The following is an 18973-nucleotide window of genomic DNA, read 5'->3' on the forward strand; positions in this document are numbered from 1 at the left end:
ATCCTGAGATGGCTGTGGTCAGCAGGCATGAAGGCCTACAGCACAAGAGGACGGACTCGAGGAGACTATTCCACAGGTGAGAGAAGAGGGGGATGAATGAATGGAGTTGAGAATTTGGTTTTAGACTTGGGAAGATTAACAAGCTAAGGATTTATTGAAGAACATCATATCCAATTGGAGAGGCAAGAGTTGGGCAGAGAAGAGAAAGGGAAGTACAAAAGTGCAGGTAAACAACCAATATCAACGATCGTGATGAGAGAAACAGACCCTGAAACTTGTATATGTGTCTCAAGGAATGTCTTACATGTAGAGACTGCCAAACCTTTCTAGAAAGGTTCGAAAGTGCACCCAAATTACCAAGACCTTGTACTCACCTCCACCTGCAGTCTGCGCAGGCGCATAACCTCCAGCACCCCCTGGAAATATCGCAAGTCGTTTCCATCAGTTTTTAAACAGGGAAATGTGAAAAATAAAACGAGTATGAAGCAGTTTGATCGGAATCGATTTATGTAACCTAATTGGGATTCAATTGAACCAGAACCGTTGTTTATTAATTGCATGTGCTGCACACACGTGCTATATACACATTTTGATTACCAACGGTGGAAGTGTTGTGTAAAAATTACCATAACCGGGTTTCGCCCCAGCTCCTGCATAGCTGGGGACTCCCATTCCATTACCTGGAAGAAAAGGATGGATACCTGAGAGGTCATTGGTCATAAGTGTCATGACATTACATGATAAAGAAGGTATGATCCAAAAATGAAGGGCATGCAATTATATAAATCCTGAAATGTCTGACAAATATGGTTGTTTCTCATCGTTTTAAGTTATTTTAAAATAATTAGATGTCTAAACTCTTGCATCTGTTCTCAATTATTATTATTTCTTGATATGTTGACTCCATACCACTCACCTTTACTCCCAGTACAGCCTCCCTTCTCTTCACTTCCTTAACTCACCCCCATTCACGTAATATCCCCCTCTCCACCCCTGATTATGTAATATGTGCAAAGCCTCAAGGTGTGGCACACACAGAGGACAGGTAAACCACTGTCTTTGTTCGTCCTGGGTTGTTTCTGTTCCTTCGAGCATCCTCGTTCCAACAACATCTTTGTAAGTGTAATTATGAAGTGCCATGTCCATTAGCAAATAAAGACTCACCATAACCAGCTATGGGAGCTCCACCACGGCCATTAACTAGGGATGGATGGGTTGGGAAGAGAACAATAATGGATTAGGATGAGGTATTTTCCAAGGGAATGTGGAGGAGAGGTAAACAGTAAATGGATGATCGTTCTCCCCTTAAACTTTTTGATCACGAGATAAAGGATGTGCACCAATATTAACATAATAATATGTACGAAGAATGTCTGATGTGGAACTTGTTAAGAGAACTAAAGTGATTTGTCTGTTTCAAAAGCAAAACAGAGAACTTTACCAGAGGTTGTCCTTGAATATGCAGATAAATAAGTTTTGCTCCATCTCAGACCAGAAAGTTTCCATGTGCTGTTTGTTGCCATGTAATGCAAGTTTGTATGACCACAGGGTTTCATGTTAAAGTTTTTGTTTTGAGTTGTGTGTTTTGTTCGCAGCTTCATTTCCTGCATCGCAGACAGGTCGGTGGTCTTTCTGGCTTCTACCACTACCTTTCTGGTCTTGCACCCTCTGATTTTTCTGTGCACTGCCCACCCTGCTTGGACACCCTTAACAGGACACCCTGCTTAATGTCTACGAGAGAGGCAGCACACCAATCCAACAGTTTATACTCATCTCAGGAATTTAACCAAGACTGCATATGAACTGCTTTTCCTCGAAGAAGCTATTTAATCATAAATGCTCCTGCTATTCTCACTTACAAACCCATTGGAAATGCTTCTCACAAACTACCTTGAGAGAGAAGAACATGTAACATCCAAGAACAACTGTTTCGTTCCTTGGAGCTGTAGGGTAAAGTCTAGCATTACCACATGGAGAGGGTGTGGGTCTCAGCAATGAGCTACAGCTGGACCTGAATAATGTTTGTATGGTGCTGTGTACAGGCACACCAATCAAAACCCCACACCATGATCTTCCTCTGAACATTTGCTCATAAAATCAATATGTGCAGAGAGAACCTGTTAATCTGACCAACGAATCTTCCAATCATGAAGCTTTGCACATTTATCGGATAGCTTATGGGGTTTAGAGTGTGATGTGGAATTTAAACATTTAGGTATGTTATCATAAACACTGCATGTTCACTGGTCTTGTATTCCCATCGGTCATTATCAAGATCACATCTGTCCCCACAAGTCTTGGTCCTAGTCTTGTTTGTCCCCGTAGGTCGTGGTCTCAGTCTCATCTGTCCCCGTAGGTCTTGATCCCAGTATCATCTGTCCCCGTAGGTCTTGATCCCAGTATCATCTGTCCATGTAGGTCTTGATCCCAGTCTCATCTGTCCCCTTAGGTCTTGATCCCAGTCTCCTCTATTCCCGAATGTCTTGATCCCATTCTCATCTGTGCCCATCAGTCTTGATCCCAATCTCATCTGTGCCCATCGGTCTTAATACCAGTCTCATCTGTCCCCGTAGGTCTTGATCCCAGTCTCATCTGTGCCCATCGGTCTTGGTCCCAGTCTCATCTGTCCACGTAGGTCTTGATCCCAGTCTCATCTGTCGCCGTAGGTCCTGATCCCAGTCTCATCTGTCCCCGTAATTCTTGATCCCAGTCTCATCTGTGCCCATCGGTCTTGATCCCATGTTCAAATTACATTTGCTGTGCTAATTGATCCTCAAACAATATCTACGATCGTGCTTGGCATGTAAATTGCACTGACGTGTTGTGTATAAACCCTGCATGATACGAGTGGTGATGTATTATAATACAGAGGACAGAGTATCATTGTCAGCACTTTGTGATGGCACCAATCTTGTTATGGACAGAGGAGTCTGGCCAAGGTGTGAGCACACAATCTTATTAAAATGTGCAACGCGTTAACTTCCTCTGGTGATTCCATGTGTGTGAGACACAGATGGAGAGAGACTAGTGTGCACAAAATCAGAGTAGCGGTTTTAATACAATCATCAAAGTGATTCGTAAACTTGATACTTACTTGCTTGTCCCTGGCTGATGGGTGCACGGAAGGCTGCTGCGATTGGCTGAAGTGCCTCACCTGGTGTCACCCACCATTGTGTATTAATTTAGTGTCACAATGCACCTACACATTACCTGTTCATTCCACTGAACAATCTTCACACATAAATACCAAAATGTTCTGTTGGGAGAATTATGGGATATATTGGGTGTTGCACGAGGGAGAGTAAAATGTTCTGCACCTTAATATGTCTGCTATGTATTGTACTTCAACCAATTGTGTACAACACCATAATCAACACAAAGTAGGTCCACATAACACCACATTTACTACACACTCTACAGTGTGGTTGTACAATACTGTACCATATCCGTCCTGAGCTCCATAACCACCTGGGTAAGTACCATCTCCTGGAAAAGATTGAAAAAAACGAGTAAAAACACTGAACCTCTGCTGTGTTTAACATTGATCCGATCTGAGATTCAACAGTCAGATCACACAGCTTTGCTCCGGATCGATCAATTTTTCTTTACTCGCTGTATAAAATTTATCTTTGTGTATACGTAAGCAAAAGCATTTGTTTTTAAAGTACCAACAACGTTTAAAAGCGAACCGTGTAACTCGTATGTTCAAATGGAGGAAGTTTAGTCGTCAAATCATATTAAATCCTTTTTATCCATTGTTTTCACCTCTATTTTCTCCTCCTCCCTCCCTCCCTCCCATACAATGGTACCGTCCATCCATCCATCAGGACCATACTCTTATGCAGAGCGTTGGTGCTGCCAAAGCAGTCTCCTTGGCTATTGGGCACAATCCTGGATGGGTCGCCACCCCGACACAGTATACCAGCAATCTGGCACTCATTTTGCCGACCTCAGAAGGATGACAGGCAGAGTCAACCCCACCTGGTATTAATTCAACAGCGAAGTGGGATTTGAACTCAGGATCCTAGGATTCCAAGCACACCACCCTATAACCATTAAGCCAACACCAGGCAAACAATGGTACCGGCTCTTGTGTAATACATCAATCATTTTATGCTGAAATAATTGCACAACCTCCAGCAGGCTGAACATCCCATTCAAATTAAATGATAAATTTAAGCCCTTGCTTCATGATGCAGCATTCCCTGCTGACACCAGGATAAAGTCGTGAAAATTTGAGGACTTGAGGAAAGGATTTGACTTCATTGGGAATTGGACCCAGAACCAAATGGAAAAGGTGAGTACACTGTGCTGATGTATCTTACCAGATACCTTTATTGTGGGTATTAAATGCGACTTATTTAATTCTTTTTCACGGATCCTTGAGTTTTCCCACTCAAGTGAGTGTTAATTTGAGAGTATCAAACTACAGTTTCTCTGAAAAGATTCCTCACCAAAAGCTTGAGGTTGTGCCTTGTCTCCATCTCCTATGGGACAAAAGCACAGTTGAAAGTGAGTCTGTCGACGTATGTACAAGGCATGTAAAACTTATCTGTGGAAGTGTGGAGATATAAAGTCAGCAGGGATAAGGTGGATCAGGTTGAGGGAGGGAAAGCAGGAGCGAGTAGCATAAAGAGGAGGGGGAGGCTAAATGATGTGCAGAGCTTTTAAACCTGCGCCAGCTCCGTAACCAGCAGGTCCTCCAAGTCCTGTAAATGGAGAGGAGAAACAAAAGTGTTTTTCTTTGTGTTAATTCTTGCTATCAACTTTAATTACATGTACTCTTTTATGAATCGAAAACCCGTTGAATTTCCTCTAACTCCCTTCCTCTCACCATTCCGGTATGCTCCATCAGCAAAAGCTTGTGCAGCTGCCCCTGCGGAAGAATTCGTGGAAAAGCGTTAGTGGTGGTACTTCATTCACTGACAACATCCTCATTTTGTTTTAGAAAATTTCATCCCCAATCCACAGATGACTTTCATGTTTGCATATATGGAGTCCAGGCTCATGGAAGAGCTAGTACCAATACACTGAACGAACCAGGATGCAAGGGAACAATAGAGAGAGGGGTGAAACAACACCAACTGCGTGGTTGAAGGCCAAGATCGAGGTAGACTTGGACAAATAATGGGGCGGCGGGGGGGCAGGAGAGGATGCATGCGGTGGACAAGATGGATATAAAAAGAAACTCTCAGGAAGGAAAACTGGAAATTTGGAAAGAGGTGGACTTGGGGGAGGTTAACGAGGGTAGAAAAGGTCATGGTTTTGGAAAGGGGATGATCTGAGATGGTGGAGAACAGCTGTCTTTAAGAACCTGGAGGGAAGATCGAGATTGAAGAGAATGTGGAAGTTGGTTCCATGGGCAGGTAAAAAAAGGAATGAATGGAATGTTCAGACGTGGAAATTTGTAATTTTTTCAGAGTGCCGCTGATAACTCACCTACTCTTCGCGAAGGACACTGTGGGGTCTTTTACGTCCACCAACTAATTCACACGTGTTTGGGTCTATATATTTATTATGTGGTATCCACGGGGAAATGGCTGAATGTGGAGCCAACACCCCAATAATAAGCCCTAAAATCACCTTTTTATTCTATCCTACTCTTCCTACACCATCATCGCACTTTACTGTAGTTTTAACATATACACAATAAATAGATGACTGAAGCTTCCTCTTTCAAAGTTGCTTGGTTTTAAATATTTCCAAAAGATTTATTACAATCTCATGAGTTTGTTTTGTTAATTTTCCTGGTGTTCATAAAACAACATCCTGGTGTTCCTGGTGTGATTCATTTCCTGGTGTTCATAAAACCTGATGTTGGCTTAGCGGTTTGTGTGGTGGCTTGGGATCCTTGGGTCCTAAGTTCAAGCTGCTGAATTAACACCAGTGGGTTGACTGAGCCTGTCATCCTTCCCAGGTCAGCAAAATGAGTACCAGTGTAGTAGCCGAAAGGCTGCACATGAAGAGAAGGGGTATTGATGGATTTTTTAAAAATCTGTTTTTTGTGTGGTGCAGGCATGATGGGCCGAATGGCCTCCTCCTGTGCAAAAATTTCCTTGTAATTTTGAATTTTGTGATTTATAAAATACAAAACTGATAACCGGTTGTAAAAATGCAATTTTAAAATGTTTTTGGACTCATAACCACTTGCAGAGGACTTCAATGGACTCCCCCACCCCCCCCCCAACCTTTATGACGTTCACAATGGAGTCTTTGAAAACCTTCCAAAGCCTAAGGTGCCTAAGGTGCCTATGTGTGCCACCACCCATCGTCAGGTGGTGATTGCCATGTGGTGAGGCTCTGTCACATTTAGCACAATTATCTCACCCAAATGTTGAACCATGTTTGCTGACTCTAACCGCCGTTGAAAGTTGATGCAAGATTGAGTAGAACTATCTGAAGCACGAGTGCAGGTGCAGCAATTGACAAATAACACAAAAACCATCTCAAGTAAATGTCCTCATTCCATATGGGTTGATGTGGCTCCTCTTGCTCCGTGACCACCCCTCGTGTGAGGAGTACAGGACGATAAAAGGTTGTGACAAAAGATTTAAAGTGAGGACAAATGTAAGTGCAGAAATAAACAAGAGTGTTAACTTCAATGTATCTTACCATCACCAAAGCCTCCATTAGCATACACCTGTGCTGCTGGAGCTGCTGGAGGTGAAACAGGTAAAAGTACAAAGTAAGCAAATGCATCTCGGGTTCTCAGATATATCGTGCAGTCGATGGCTTTTGGAATTTTACAATTGGGAGTGTGGAAGGGTGATTAAAGCAGTATATGATCTCAGAATTGGCCTGTTTTGACGGATAGGTTACTGGGTTTGTTGAGCATTTTCATCCAATCAGGAGCCAGGACCTCCAGGTTGTTATGTGTTTCCAGGTTCTTGATTGGAGGAAATCAATAAGCTGTGGAAATGGATCCAAAACAAATTCCAAACTTGGAGCCTGTTTATTGTTTGCTTTATAGTATGTTCCTGTGTTCAAATCAGGCCAATTCATTTTAATGAAGCATATAGCATGCAAGGCTCAGAAAGTGTTGTGGTGGAGGGTGAGGAAGTTTGTTGGAGGATGTGGTGGTGGTGGTGCAGGGGGGTGAGGTGGCAGAAGGTGGTGGAGCACGAAGTGGTAGTGAATGAGGGCAAGGTGGTGCATGAGGGGGAATGATGGAGAAGGTGGTGGAGGATGAGGAGGTGGTGATGGTAGAGGTGAGATACAAAACAAGACAAACCTGCACCAGCCTTGGCTCCTGCTCCTACTCCTGCTCCTGCTCCTGCTCCATATGCAGCAGGACCTGCATGTGCATTATTGTAAAGGTACAATTGTAAATGCAGGAAAATTTACTTCGGCTTTACACAGCGTTCATTGCATATCACATATTAGTAACATGTGAAAAGTTCACTCAATGACCTCAATACTCTCGTTAACATGATTTTAACATTGCTCGAACTTGCTTGAAGCTTGACTAATGTAAGCTCGAGTTCTCACTAAAGAGGAAATGTGGTTGGCCAACATTTTAAAATGAGATTGTGAACAAAGAAATCATGCTTAAAGAGGTAACATCGAATGAAATGAGCATTTTGAGGAAAATGAAATGGAGGATGCAAAGGTCAGAGTTCAAAGTGCAAATGGACCAACAATTCTCACTGACCTGCTCCAGCAATGGCTCCCCCTGCTCCATATCCAGCAGAAACTCCACGTCCTTGGAAAAAGAAACGTTGAATAAAGATTTGTTTTCCTTTTCGTTCAAATAAAACTTTCTTCCAACCAACTGAACCACCTGAACATGCGATGGGCATTATGTGCCAGGGCTCCATAGTATTAACTGAAAGCAAATATAATTTGCTTCATATATTGCTTTGGCCAAGTTTTCTTGCAGACCTAATATAACATCTAATACATGTATTGTAATTTAACAATACATGTATTATCTCTTCCTCACGACTCACCATTGCCATAGCCTCCATAGGCCTGTGGAACGGCCCCTAGGGTAAAAATGGAGTGCAGTGTTTTGGATGAAATGAAGGCTCAGTGTTAAGGTGTAGGGGTGATGACACAGCAATGAAGAGGCAACAGGAGAGCAAAATTATGCAAGGGTTCAAAGGTGAAGGTGCAGCGAGGAGAAAAGAGCTCACTGACCTGCTCCAGCCTTGGCTGCCCCAGCTCCGTATCGAGCAGGACCTCCAAGTCCTGAACAACGAGGATGAAACAAAAGTGCCACATTCGGATAAACATTTAGACATGTGCCACACACAAGACCAAACATTTATTTTGGTGAAAAAAAATCGAGGCTAATGGAAGAATGAGGTGAGAATGGGGTAAAAAGGGTAATGTAGTGAGGTGGAGAGCCAGGTGTTGGCTTCGCGGTTAGGGTGGCTGACTTGGGATCCTAGGGTCCTGAGTTTGAGCCCCGTTGGATGCTGAATTAGTACCAGGTGGGGTTGACTCATCCTGTCATCCTTCCGAGGTGGGCAAAATGAGTACCAGTGTACTGGTAATAGGGACACTGCATCAGCGGCATAGCCGCATCCCTAAGCAATGATGCAACCAGCAGCCATAAGGCTGCACTCGAAAGAGACAGAGAGTCCCATGATCGTTATATTGAAAGGATGAAAAAAGCCCTCAATGTTTGGCTCGAGGACCACACAGAAAAGTGCCTTTAAGTGGATCAGGATGAATTTAGAGCCAAAGTACTGCTAAACTGCTGGTTTGTGTTCCGATTGATGTACTGCAGTGTTTAAAATGTAAAATTATTTTGAAATCAAGTATTTCCTCGATCATAATTGGAAATGGATTGATGAATTGACAGTGAACCATTTGCTTAACTCCTCTCTGTGCTACGCTCGTGGGGTAATTCTATATAGTGTGATAACAGATAGCAATTCATGGATATCATATGTACTGCATATCAACAAACAAGATTATTATTACTTTAAAGTAGTTCCCTACTCACACAGGGATGCACACAAGGAACTTTAGTGCAAGAGGAAGCCATTTGGCCCATCATGCCTATACTACACTAACTCCATAAACAATCATCCATCCACACACAAAGTACCTACAAGTCCTGGGAATATCCCTTTATCCCCAATGTAAACAGGTACCTATCTAATTCCAATTAAAACCTATTTACCACCACCTACAGCCACTGCTTATTTATTTATTGTGTATACACTGTCGAGGCTCATATGAGAGCGAACACACTGAATATACAACAAGGGGAGCAGGAGACAAGAGAGGCGGGAGAGGAAAGGAAAAAAACAGTGTGGAACGGACATGAGGAGATCTGTGGAAGGGAGAGGGATGGGGTGAGGTACACAGGGTAAACAATATGGACACTCCAGGGACTATCAGGAAGGAAAGAAGACCGTTCCATGCATCAACTACTCCCTGACTGAAAGACCCCTATCTTAACTCATCTTCTTTGCTCTCAGGCTATACCTCTCCCTCCATTTCTCCTTACCATTGCCATTGCCATAGCCTCCATAAGCTTGTGCTGCTGGACCTAAGACAGAGGGAAAGATCAGAATAATTAAATGTGGATCTTATATTACAGAGTTGACTGCATATAATGTGACTGAGAGAATGAAGATGTAGCAGTGAGGGTCGAAGAAGATTCGTTAAAAGGAGGTAAATGTGTGTGGAGCAGCCAAGAAAGTTCTCACTGACCAGCTACAGCCTTCGCTCCTGCTCCATATCCAGCAGGTCCTCCATACCCTTGAAGAAAAAAACAACGAACAATGCACATGGCAAGAAAAAAGAAGGGTAAATTAGTGGAAGAATAAAACAAAAAAGAAAATAACCTTCACATCGTGAAGTAGAAAAATGTAAAAGGAAGAACAAAACGAGGAATGGTGCAAACTTCATTCCGTTGAGTAAGCATCTCACGACAATAAGGGAGCACAACCTTGGTATGGGGGAAATCTAGTTAAACCTACAGGAAGGATCTAACCCAAATTAGTCTTTTGACGTTACTCACCACACATCCTGATGGAACAGAAAGACTGTGATGACCAGAAACGAGTAATGCTTCGGACCAAAAGTCAGAAATTTAAAAAGCAGTCACAGCGTGCCAGCACACGATGGACTACCATCTTCAAAACAATGTAGAACCTTCAGCGTACAGAAGTGAAATCTAGCAAATAGGACGCAGGACCACATGTCTCATTCAAATAGAAAGTACACCCGATGATGGCAACTTCTCGTCCGTGAAGCACCAGGCTTTGTCTGGTCAGTAATGAAACCCAGACTGGACGTTCCAGCAGTAGGTACACAGCACATGATTATTATAGCAGATAGATTGTTTAAATATAGACAATATTTTACGTAATCCCTTCTCCTCTTCATATATGGTCTTACCATGAGCATAGCTTCCATAAGCAGTGTGACCACTCCTCATTTTCATAAATGCCAAGGTGAGCCAATGAAAAAAGCCAAGAATTTACAAGGTTTCGGAAAAGCGATGATAATAGAAAACTTATACGCCAAGAAAACCTATAGAAAACCAAGACGCCAAGGTGAACAACGAATAGCCAAGATCTTGTGAAAAAAGCCAAGGAGTGTCAAGATCACACTGTCCATAAGCCTGTGCAACTGGATCTACGAACGAAACAAAAGTCATTATCCTTGGGTTTATTACCTGCAATCGTTTCATGGAACATTTATTGTGGTGAGTGAGGGAGGCCTTTAAATGCAGAATGATAGCATGAATGTTGGTGTAAATGAATGAACATTGCAAATCATGGACAGAGGTTAAAGCTGAATGGGTCAAAGTGTAAAGAAGCCAAATGACCCGACACCTAGTGATGTGATCATGCGTTTACTGCAAGGATTTCTGGGGAATGGGTGGATTTGATCTGCCATCTTGGTTTTCAGATGCCGTTTCAAACAATCTGGAAACCAAGGTGGTGGGTCATAACCCTTGATTTTTCCCAAGAATTTCTTGTGAGAAACATGTTGTGGTGTCAATAAATGATAGGTTCTTGAGCTCACTGACCCACTCCTGGCTTGGCTGCCCCTGCTCCATATCCAGCAGGAGCTCCACGTCCTGCAGAACAGCAAAACAACAACCATGATAATAGCAATAACTACTATTACAAACTAGAAAGTTGATATAACATGATACCACACACAGTGTTACCTAAATTTTAGTAAAATAATTATTTTAACGATCGTTTTTTTAAAAAATCCGAAAATTTAGTGCTATTGAAGTAGTCCCGAAGACCACCGTTATACACTACCCCATTGAATCTTTATATAAATTGATGCAAGTACGACAAAACTGAAGGTTCTTGGAAGTATTAAGAAGGTAATCTGTGTACTGCCATGTTAAAGTATATAATTAAATTTAAATAAAATAAAGGTGCAAGTACTACAAAACTGAAGGTTCTTGGAAGTATTAAGAAGGTAATTTGTGTACTGCCGTGCTAAAGTATATAATTAAATTTAAATAAAATAAAGATTGTAAAAGTCGTATCAATAAATTAATTCAGGGTTTTACCACCATTTTCCCAGCATCTATTACATCACCTTTTCTAACACATTGCATTAGTTATTCATGCCTGTTGTTTGTGTCCTTTATGACATCCTTACTGTTTTTAAGTATCCTGTTTGGAATTATTTTAAATTTTGTTTGACTGCTCTTTTTCTTGTTTTACTCTGTCTTCCTGTCTGGCAGTCAGTCAGAGATTGCTGACCCTCGCCAGGACTTGTTTTGAGTGTTGTTTGTGTAGTTTTGTGTTGGTGTGTTAAGTAATTAATAAGGGACGTAATTAGAACTGCAATTTTATAACTGCTGGCAAAGATGACCGGGTACCAAGACGTCCCACTTTGATGCAACCCCGCTTTGATCAGACACCTCACCCTGACCCATGAGGTTTTTTAAAATTATCATTCAATTGAATACAGAATGGGATTAAAATATATTCAACTCAAATCAAATGGAAGACCATATAGGTACAGTCCTGCGTTCGTGTAATCAGAAGGAACCCAAACAAGCAAAAAGCAAGGATGAAGTCATTAGGAGAAACCTGGATAGGATTCATATTTCAAATGCTATTTCAAATGAAGGTGAAAACACAAAAAAAATTCAAAAACAACCCCGATCAAAAAATTTAAATAATTCTGGTTGCCAGACCATGTGTCTGATCAAGTTGAAATTTAAAACAAGTATTCCCCATCAATACTAGATGACAATTGTGAAGTTTCACATCAATTGATTCAGCAGTTCCAGCGAAAACTTTATTTAATATTTTTCTTAAATCCAATATGGTTGCCAAACTATGTGATTTATCAATTATTCCTTAACAACCCTGTACACGCACGCCTTGGGGAACATTTGTGTGAAGCTTCCCCTCGATCTGTCCAGCCGTTCTGGAGAAGATTTTTATGTTTTAGGATAAATCCAATATGGCTGCCAAACCATGTGTCCTATGACATCATAGGTGTGAACCTTTTGTTCCTCGTGGATAGGCGGTCATATGTATAAAGTTTAGCTTCAATTTGTTCAGCCACTTCAGTGAAGAAGATATTTGAAGGTTAAAAAAAACAACATGGCTGCCGAATCACGTGACCAATGCCGTCATCAAAATATTTTTCTGTGGACCATTTTATCCCTTGATGACCCTCAAAAAATTTCTTACTGATCGGATGTAGCATTCTACATATGCAATGACATCATAACGAAGGTACCTATGACTTCATTTAAAAAAAAAAAAATCACACATTCCCCATGAGAACTTATATGCCAAGTTTCAATTTTTCCTTTGTGCGATTTCAGATATACAGAGGTCCAAAGTTTTTCAAACATGGCTGCCACACCATGTGACCTGTGACGTCATAATTATATTAAAACATTCTGCATGAGTAGTCGCACCCATAGTGAAAATTTCGTCTCAATCCGACGAGCAGTTGCGGAGAAAAATACGAAAGATCTGTGCGGACAGACAGACAACCAAACAGACAGACAAACAAACAAACAAACGCACCGAAATCTCTCCTTCGGTGGGAGTAAATATTATCTCACTCCTCTCTGCAGATGCGTAAGGGGACAAATTCAGAGACAAATTACATTGTAATGAGACTTCTCTTCCTATTCATGTTCTGATTTGTGTTGAAAATCTAATATTCAATTTAAATGATCTCTTCCTCGATCATAAACTGATAAGACAGACGGACGGATGGATATGAACCAATTGTTTCACCCCACTTTTCGCTTTGCTTGCACGGGGTAAACATTTGTGAGCACCTTATAAGCAAATGGTGTGAAGCATTGCATCAAAGCAGAAAATAAATATTTCTACATTTACTTGGAGATGATCAAGTTAAGGGAACATTTGAGTATACATTGAAAGAGTGCAATCTGGTACATTCAACAACTTTGCTTTGTTGACTCTGAGCGAAGCTACGGAGGAGGTTGCTGCTGAAACCATTGACATTTGGAGATGAATCCACATATGGCTGAAGAAGCAAAGACTCAAACTTAACCTCGTATTTCTCACACATCACAGCAGCAAGGAGAGAGTTGTGTTCACACTATAAACGGGAACCATTCTCTTGCAATATGCCATGCCTTCACTTGTTTTGTTTCCATACGACAGCAGAACACTCTCCTATCTGATATTGACTTGATGGACTAGAGGTATGTAAACTCACCTCTAAGTCATCTCGCAGTGGGTTCAATTCCTGATTCAACTGCAGTACCTTCAGAAAGTATTCACATAACACCTCTTCTTGACTCTGGTCACATTTTGTTGTGTTGCAGCATTAATTTAAAATGGCTTAACGATCTTCACAAAACTCCCAGATAATGACAAAGTGAAAACATGTTTTTAGAAATTTTTGCAAAATGATTAAAAATTAAAAGCTGAAATGTCTTGCATCAATAAATATTCAACCCCCTGAATCAATACATTGTCGAAGTGCCTTGGGCAGTGATTATAGCTTCGAGTCTTCTTGTGTATATCTGTCTCAGCTTTGCACATCTGGATTTGGGGGTTTTCTCCCATTCTTCCTTGCAGATTTAATTCTCAATGGGATTCAAGTCTGGGCTTTGGCTGGGCCACACAAGGACTCTCACTTATTTGGTCTGAAGCCATTCCAATGTTGCTTTGGCTGTATGCTTGGGTCATTGTCCTGTTGGAATGTAAATCTTCACCAGAGTCTAAGGTCTTTTGCTCTCTGAAGCAGGTTCTCCTCATGGGTTTACCTTTATTTGGCTCCATTCATTGTTCCCTCTATCCTTACAAATCTCCCATTCCCTGCCACTGAAAAGCATCCCCATAGCATGATAGGGATGGTGTTGGATGGGTGATGAGCTGTGCTCAGTTTCTGCCAGATGTAGTGCTTTGCATTCAGGCCAAAGTTCAATTTTCGTATTATCAGACCACAGAATATTCTGCTTCATGCTTTCAGAGTCTTTCACGTACCTTTTTGCAAACTACAGGCATGTTGTCATGTATCTTTTCACAGGAATGGCTTCCGTCTGGCCACTCTCCCATAAAGCTTAGATTTGTGAAGTGTTGCAGAGACTTTTGTCCTTCCGGAAGGTTCTCTCATCTCAGCCATGGAACTCTGTAGTTCTGTAAGAGTGGTCATATGGTTCATCACCACCTCCTTGACCAAGGTCCTTCTTCCCCAGCTGCTCAGTATGGTCAGATGGCCAGCTCCATGAATAGTCTGGGTTGTTCCATATTCTTTCCATTTCCTAATGATGGAGCTCACTGTGCTCTTGGGATCTTTCAACACTAGAAATTGTTTTATACCCTTCCCCAGATCTATACCGCCTCACAATTCTATCCCAGAGTTCTGCAGACAGTTCCTTGGACTTCATGGTAGAGTTTCTCTTCTGCCATCCACTGTCAACTGTGGGACCTTGTATGGAAAGATGTTTCTTTCTAAATGATGTCCAATCATTTGAATTGGCCACAGGGGGACTCCAATCAAGTTGTGGAGACATCTCAAGAATGATCAAAGGAAATTGGATGTACCCGAGCTCAATTTGGAGTGTCATAGCAAAGAGGTTGAACACTTATTGTCACCAGACATTTCCGTTTTTCATTTTTAAGTAATTTGTGAAAATTTCTAAAAACATGTTTTCACTTTGTCATTATTGGGTATTTTGTGGAGATCGAAGACAGAAAAAATTAAATTCAATGCATACTAAAATCGGGCTTGTGAAAAAGTCGAGGGGTGTGAATACTTTCTGAAGGCAGTGTAGATCAAGTTTGTACAAAGCAAATACCATGAGGTTCATGCAGTATGTATTCTGCATTGCTTGCCATTTCTAAGTCTTTATTCAGTTTTAGCAATTATGAATTTCTGATTTATTTATTAAAAAGTATGCTACCTTATTGCTTCTTTAGTACGATAAATTATGCAACTTACCATTTGCATAGGCTCCGTTAGCATACGCCTGAGCACCTGGACCTGAAACAAGCAAAAAGAAAGGAGATTTGCACATTTAAGAAGCAGATGAATCCTTGTAGCACTGCTTATAAAACATCGAGTCCATCATGGTGGCGGAAGGGTTCATCATGGTGGGGGAGGGGTCCATCATGGTGGGGGAGGGGCCCATCATGGTGGGGGAGGGGTCCATAATGGTGGGGGAGGGGTCCATAATGGTGGGGGAGGGGTCCATAATGGTGGGGGAGGGGTCCATCATGGTGGGGGAGGGGTCCATCATGGTGGGGGAGGGGTCCATCATGGTGGGGGAGGGGTCCATCATGGTGGGGGAGGGGTCCATCATGGTGGGGGAGGGGTCCATCATGGTGGGGGAGGGAGTCCATCATGGTGGAGAGAGAGTCCATCATGGTGGAGAGAGAGTCCATCATGGTGGAGAGAGAGTCCATCATGGTGGAGAGAGAGTCCATCATGGTGGAGAGAGAGTCCATCATGGTGGAGAGAGAGTCCATCATGGTGGAGAGAGAGTCCATCATGGTGGAGAGAGAGTCCATCATGGTGGAGAGAGAGTCCATCATGGTGGAGAGAGAGTCCATCATGGTGGAGAGAGAGTCCATCATGGTGGAGAGAGAGTCCATCATGGTGGAGAGAGAGTCCATCATGGTGGAGAGAGAGTCCATCATGGTGGAGAGAGAGACCATCATGGTGGAGAGAGAGACCATCATGGTGGAGAGAGAGACCATCATGGTGGAGAGAGAGACCATCGTGGTGCGGGAGGGAGTCCATCGTGGTGCAGAGGGAGTCCATCGTGGTGGAGAGAGAGTCCATCATGGTGGAGAGAGAGTCCATCATGGTGGAGAGAGAGTCCATCATGGTGGAGAGAGAGTCCATCATGGTGGAGAGAGAGAGAGTCCATCATGGTGGAGAGAGAGAGAGTCCATCATGGTGGAGAGAGAGAGTCCATCATGGTGGAGAGAGAGAGAGAGAGTCCATCATGGTGGAGAGAGAGTCCATCATGGTGGAGAGAGAGTCCATCATGGTGGAGAGAGAGTCCATCATGGTGGAGAGAGAGTCCATCATGTGGAAAGAGAGAGTCCATCATGGTGGGAAGGGAGTCCATCATGGTGGGAAGGGAGTCCATCATGGTGGGAAGGGAGTCCATCATGGTGGGAAGGGAGTCCATCATGGTGGGGAAGGGAGTCCATCATGGTGGGGAAGGGAGTCCATCATGGTGGGAAGGGAGTCCATCATGGTGGGAAGGGAGTCCATCATGGTGGGAAGGGAGTCCATCATGGTGGGGAAGGGAGTCCATCATGGTGGGGAAGGGAGTCCGTCACGGTGGGGAAGGGAGTCCGTCACGGTGGGGAAGGGAGTCCGTCACGGTGGGGAAGGGAGTCCATCACGGTGTGGCGTCCATCATGGTGAGTTGGTCAGAGGTCAAGTCGTGCATTTGGGATCATGAATTCTGAATGGGTGTTTACAGTTTAGTTAATTGGGTGTTGATTGGTACTGGTAGTGGGTTGTGGCAACTGTGTGCTCATGATTGAGTCATATCTAATATCGTGTGGCTATTGAGAATATCCATCAAGAGTTTAGCCCGTACGTTCATTTCTGGGGGGTTTGTGACTACCTCTGATGCAATACCCCTTGTATGTTGGAGCAGGCATTTGCAATTTGTTTACAGTAACTTTTGTTTACAGTTTACAGTATCTCACCTACTCATCAATAAGGACATCCTGGGATATTTAACGTCTACCAATGAATGCTGGCACTCTGGATTCCCAATTTAATGCCCATCCAAGGTTCGGCACACTTTTTGATGCCTCGCACTACCTGCGAATGCTTACCAATCATAGAGTCTATAGTCAGGTCTGTAATCGAACCCAGATTAGACAGCTCAAAGGTGAGAGCGCATTACTTGTGTACCATCCTCATTACCTGTGCCGGGTGTTCGTGGATTAGCCAAGATTAGGTGTGGTGTGATATGTAGCTGGATGTTTGTGGTTTATCCAAGGTTCGGTGTTGGTATGATGGAAGATATGTATAGCTGGGTGTTAGTGATTGGAGATTAATAATTGGGTTGTTTGTGGCTGTATTGTGGTGGATTTTTCATGAACGAGTGTTGGAGATGGGTTATCTCGTTACGAGCTTGGTGATAGTTGAGATTTTGTATGTAATACCTGCTCTGCCAACCCCCTTACTCGGGGCTGGTAACGCGAGCCCCCCAGGTCGTTGTCCATACCCTGCAAGACACATGGTAAAGCACAACATAAATAAGTTCCCAATGCAAATGAAAAGTAACAGTTGCTGTAACAATGTTCACTGAATAAATGCCATGATGTAAAGCAAGGTTGAAAGAGTGAGAATCCCTCCAACAAACATTTAGAGACAAGGGCAAAATTAATTCCATAAATCATTGTTACGAGTTAATTTTGCCGATATAATAGAAACTGTATGAATGAGTAATTAACTTGGATGGCACTCGTTAGAGCGTGTACCTCCACCAGGCTGAACAGTTTACGTTTTGGATCCCACTGATGGCCGGTGGAGTGGCCGATCTGGATCGGATTTGAACCAAAATCAAATCGGCTTGTTCGTGCACCTAACCAACTCATGCACCAAGTGTTGTCGTAACTCATCCACGACCTTCTGAAATATCGTGCCATATATCATTTTTAGCCCCATCTCTCAATGTTGAAGAATCATTAAAAAAAAATTTAAAAAGTAAAAACTATCGTATCCACATTTGGATCTTCACAAAATCGAATCGATTCGTGCTTGTCGCACCCCCAACCTGTCCACCAAGTTTTGTCTGAATCCGTCCATAACTTTTTGAGATATCATGCTCATAGACAAGCAAACAAACAGACAGACAGAGGTGAAAACAAAAACTCTGTCCACCTTCGGTGGCAGAGGTTACAGGTATAAAAGAAAGAATTGTTTGAACATTGTGTTTCTCAGCAACATCATGTCTGTTTCAACTCTACTCATTCAAATGTCAAGCTTGGTTAACAGACATTGGTGTTCATAACATCAAAGGTAAAAGTACTTGAAAAGTCAAATGGCCTAAAGTCAACACCTTCTAAAATGCATGTTTGTGCATTTCCACTTCATTTGTCATTACAGTACTTGCTGCCTCATAAAGGAAGCGAGTAAGTGAACTTCTTCATGCTAATGATGTCGCCACTGACAGTGTGGAGGCCACCAGACACGTTCTGTGACACCATGGTGCCCTAAACTAAATCTGGCAGATTACAGAGTTTAATACCTGTGAGGTACGAGTGCTTGTCATCGTGTTTTAAGTCTTTTGGGGATGGCGGTTTTTCGCATCCTCCTTAAATTGGGTCAAAGTGAGATTCTCATTGGGTGGTAGGACGGTCGGTATTTGGAGCAGATGATCGAACAACCTTCCAACCCCCAACCAGACGAGACCAACTCTGTTCTCTGGATAATGTTGAACAGAATCCGCAGCCAAAAAATATTATCTGGTCATGTACTTCGTAGCTTTGCAGGAATCCTATACAACCTCCTGCCATCTTATTTCCCTGAACCTGCTCTACACCTTGTGAATTTC

General features: G+C 42.6%; 1 protein-coding gene across 3 annotated transcripts in view; it reads right to left on the bottom strand.

Moving 5' to 3' along the window:
- Positions 1 to 18973, bottom strand: part of LOC147033984 (uncharacterized) — a 57916-nt gene that overhangs the window by 23377 nt on the left and 15566 nt on the right. The window contains exons 4-21 of one of the 3 annotated variants that reach the window (XM_085874351.1): positions 17580 to 17642; positions 15385 to 15426; positions 10997 to 11047; positions 9670 to 9717; positions 9464 to 9505; positions 8140 to 8190; positions 7950 to 7985; positions 7652 to 7702; positions 7232 to 7294; positions 6613 to 6657; positions 4835 to 4876; positions 4674 to 4709; positions 4455 to 4487; positions 3469 to 3486; positions 3095 to 3154; positions 1165 to 1200; positions 627 to 680; positions 375 to 416 (exon numbers count right to left, since the gene is read on the bottom strand). In XM_085874351.1, coding sequence (XP_085730477.1) covers positions 375 to 416; positions 627 to 680; positions 1165 to 1200; positions 3095 to 3154; positions 3469 to 3486; positions 4455 to 4487; positions 4674 to 4709; positions 4835 to 4876; positions 6613 to 6657; positions 7232 to 7294; positions 7652 to 7702; positions 7950 to 7985; positions 8140 to 8190; positions 9464 to 9505; positions 9670 to 9717; positions 10997 to 11047; positions 15385 to 15426; positions 17580 to 17642 — 813 coding nt within the window. Of the gene's footprint in view, positions 1 to 374; positions 417 to 626; positions 681 to 1164; positions 1201 to 3094; positions 3155 to 3441; positions 3487 to 4454; positions 4488 to 4673; positions 4710 to 4834; positions 4877 to 6612; positions 6658 to 7231; positions 7295 to 7651; positions 7703 to 7949; positions 7986 to 8139; positions 8191 to 9463; positions 9506 to 9669; positions 9718 to 10996; positions 11048 to 15384; positions 15427 to 17579; positions 17643 to 18973 lie in introns of all 3 variants that reach the window. The other 2 variants (XM_085874343.1, XM_085874361.1) reach the window with 2 other exon arrangements.

The sequence above is a fragment of the Eptatretus burgeri genome, chromosome 1 (genome assembly GCF_056783735.1).
Source record: "Eptatretus burgeri isolate ZD-2024b chromosome 1, Ebu_testis_v1, whole genome shotgun sequence".
NCBI classification, from domain to species: domain Eukaryota; kingdom Metazoa; phylum Chordata; class Myxini; order Myxiniformes; family Myxinidae; genus Eptatretus; species Eptatretus burgeri.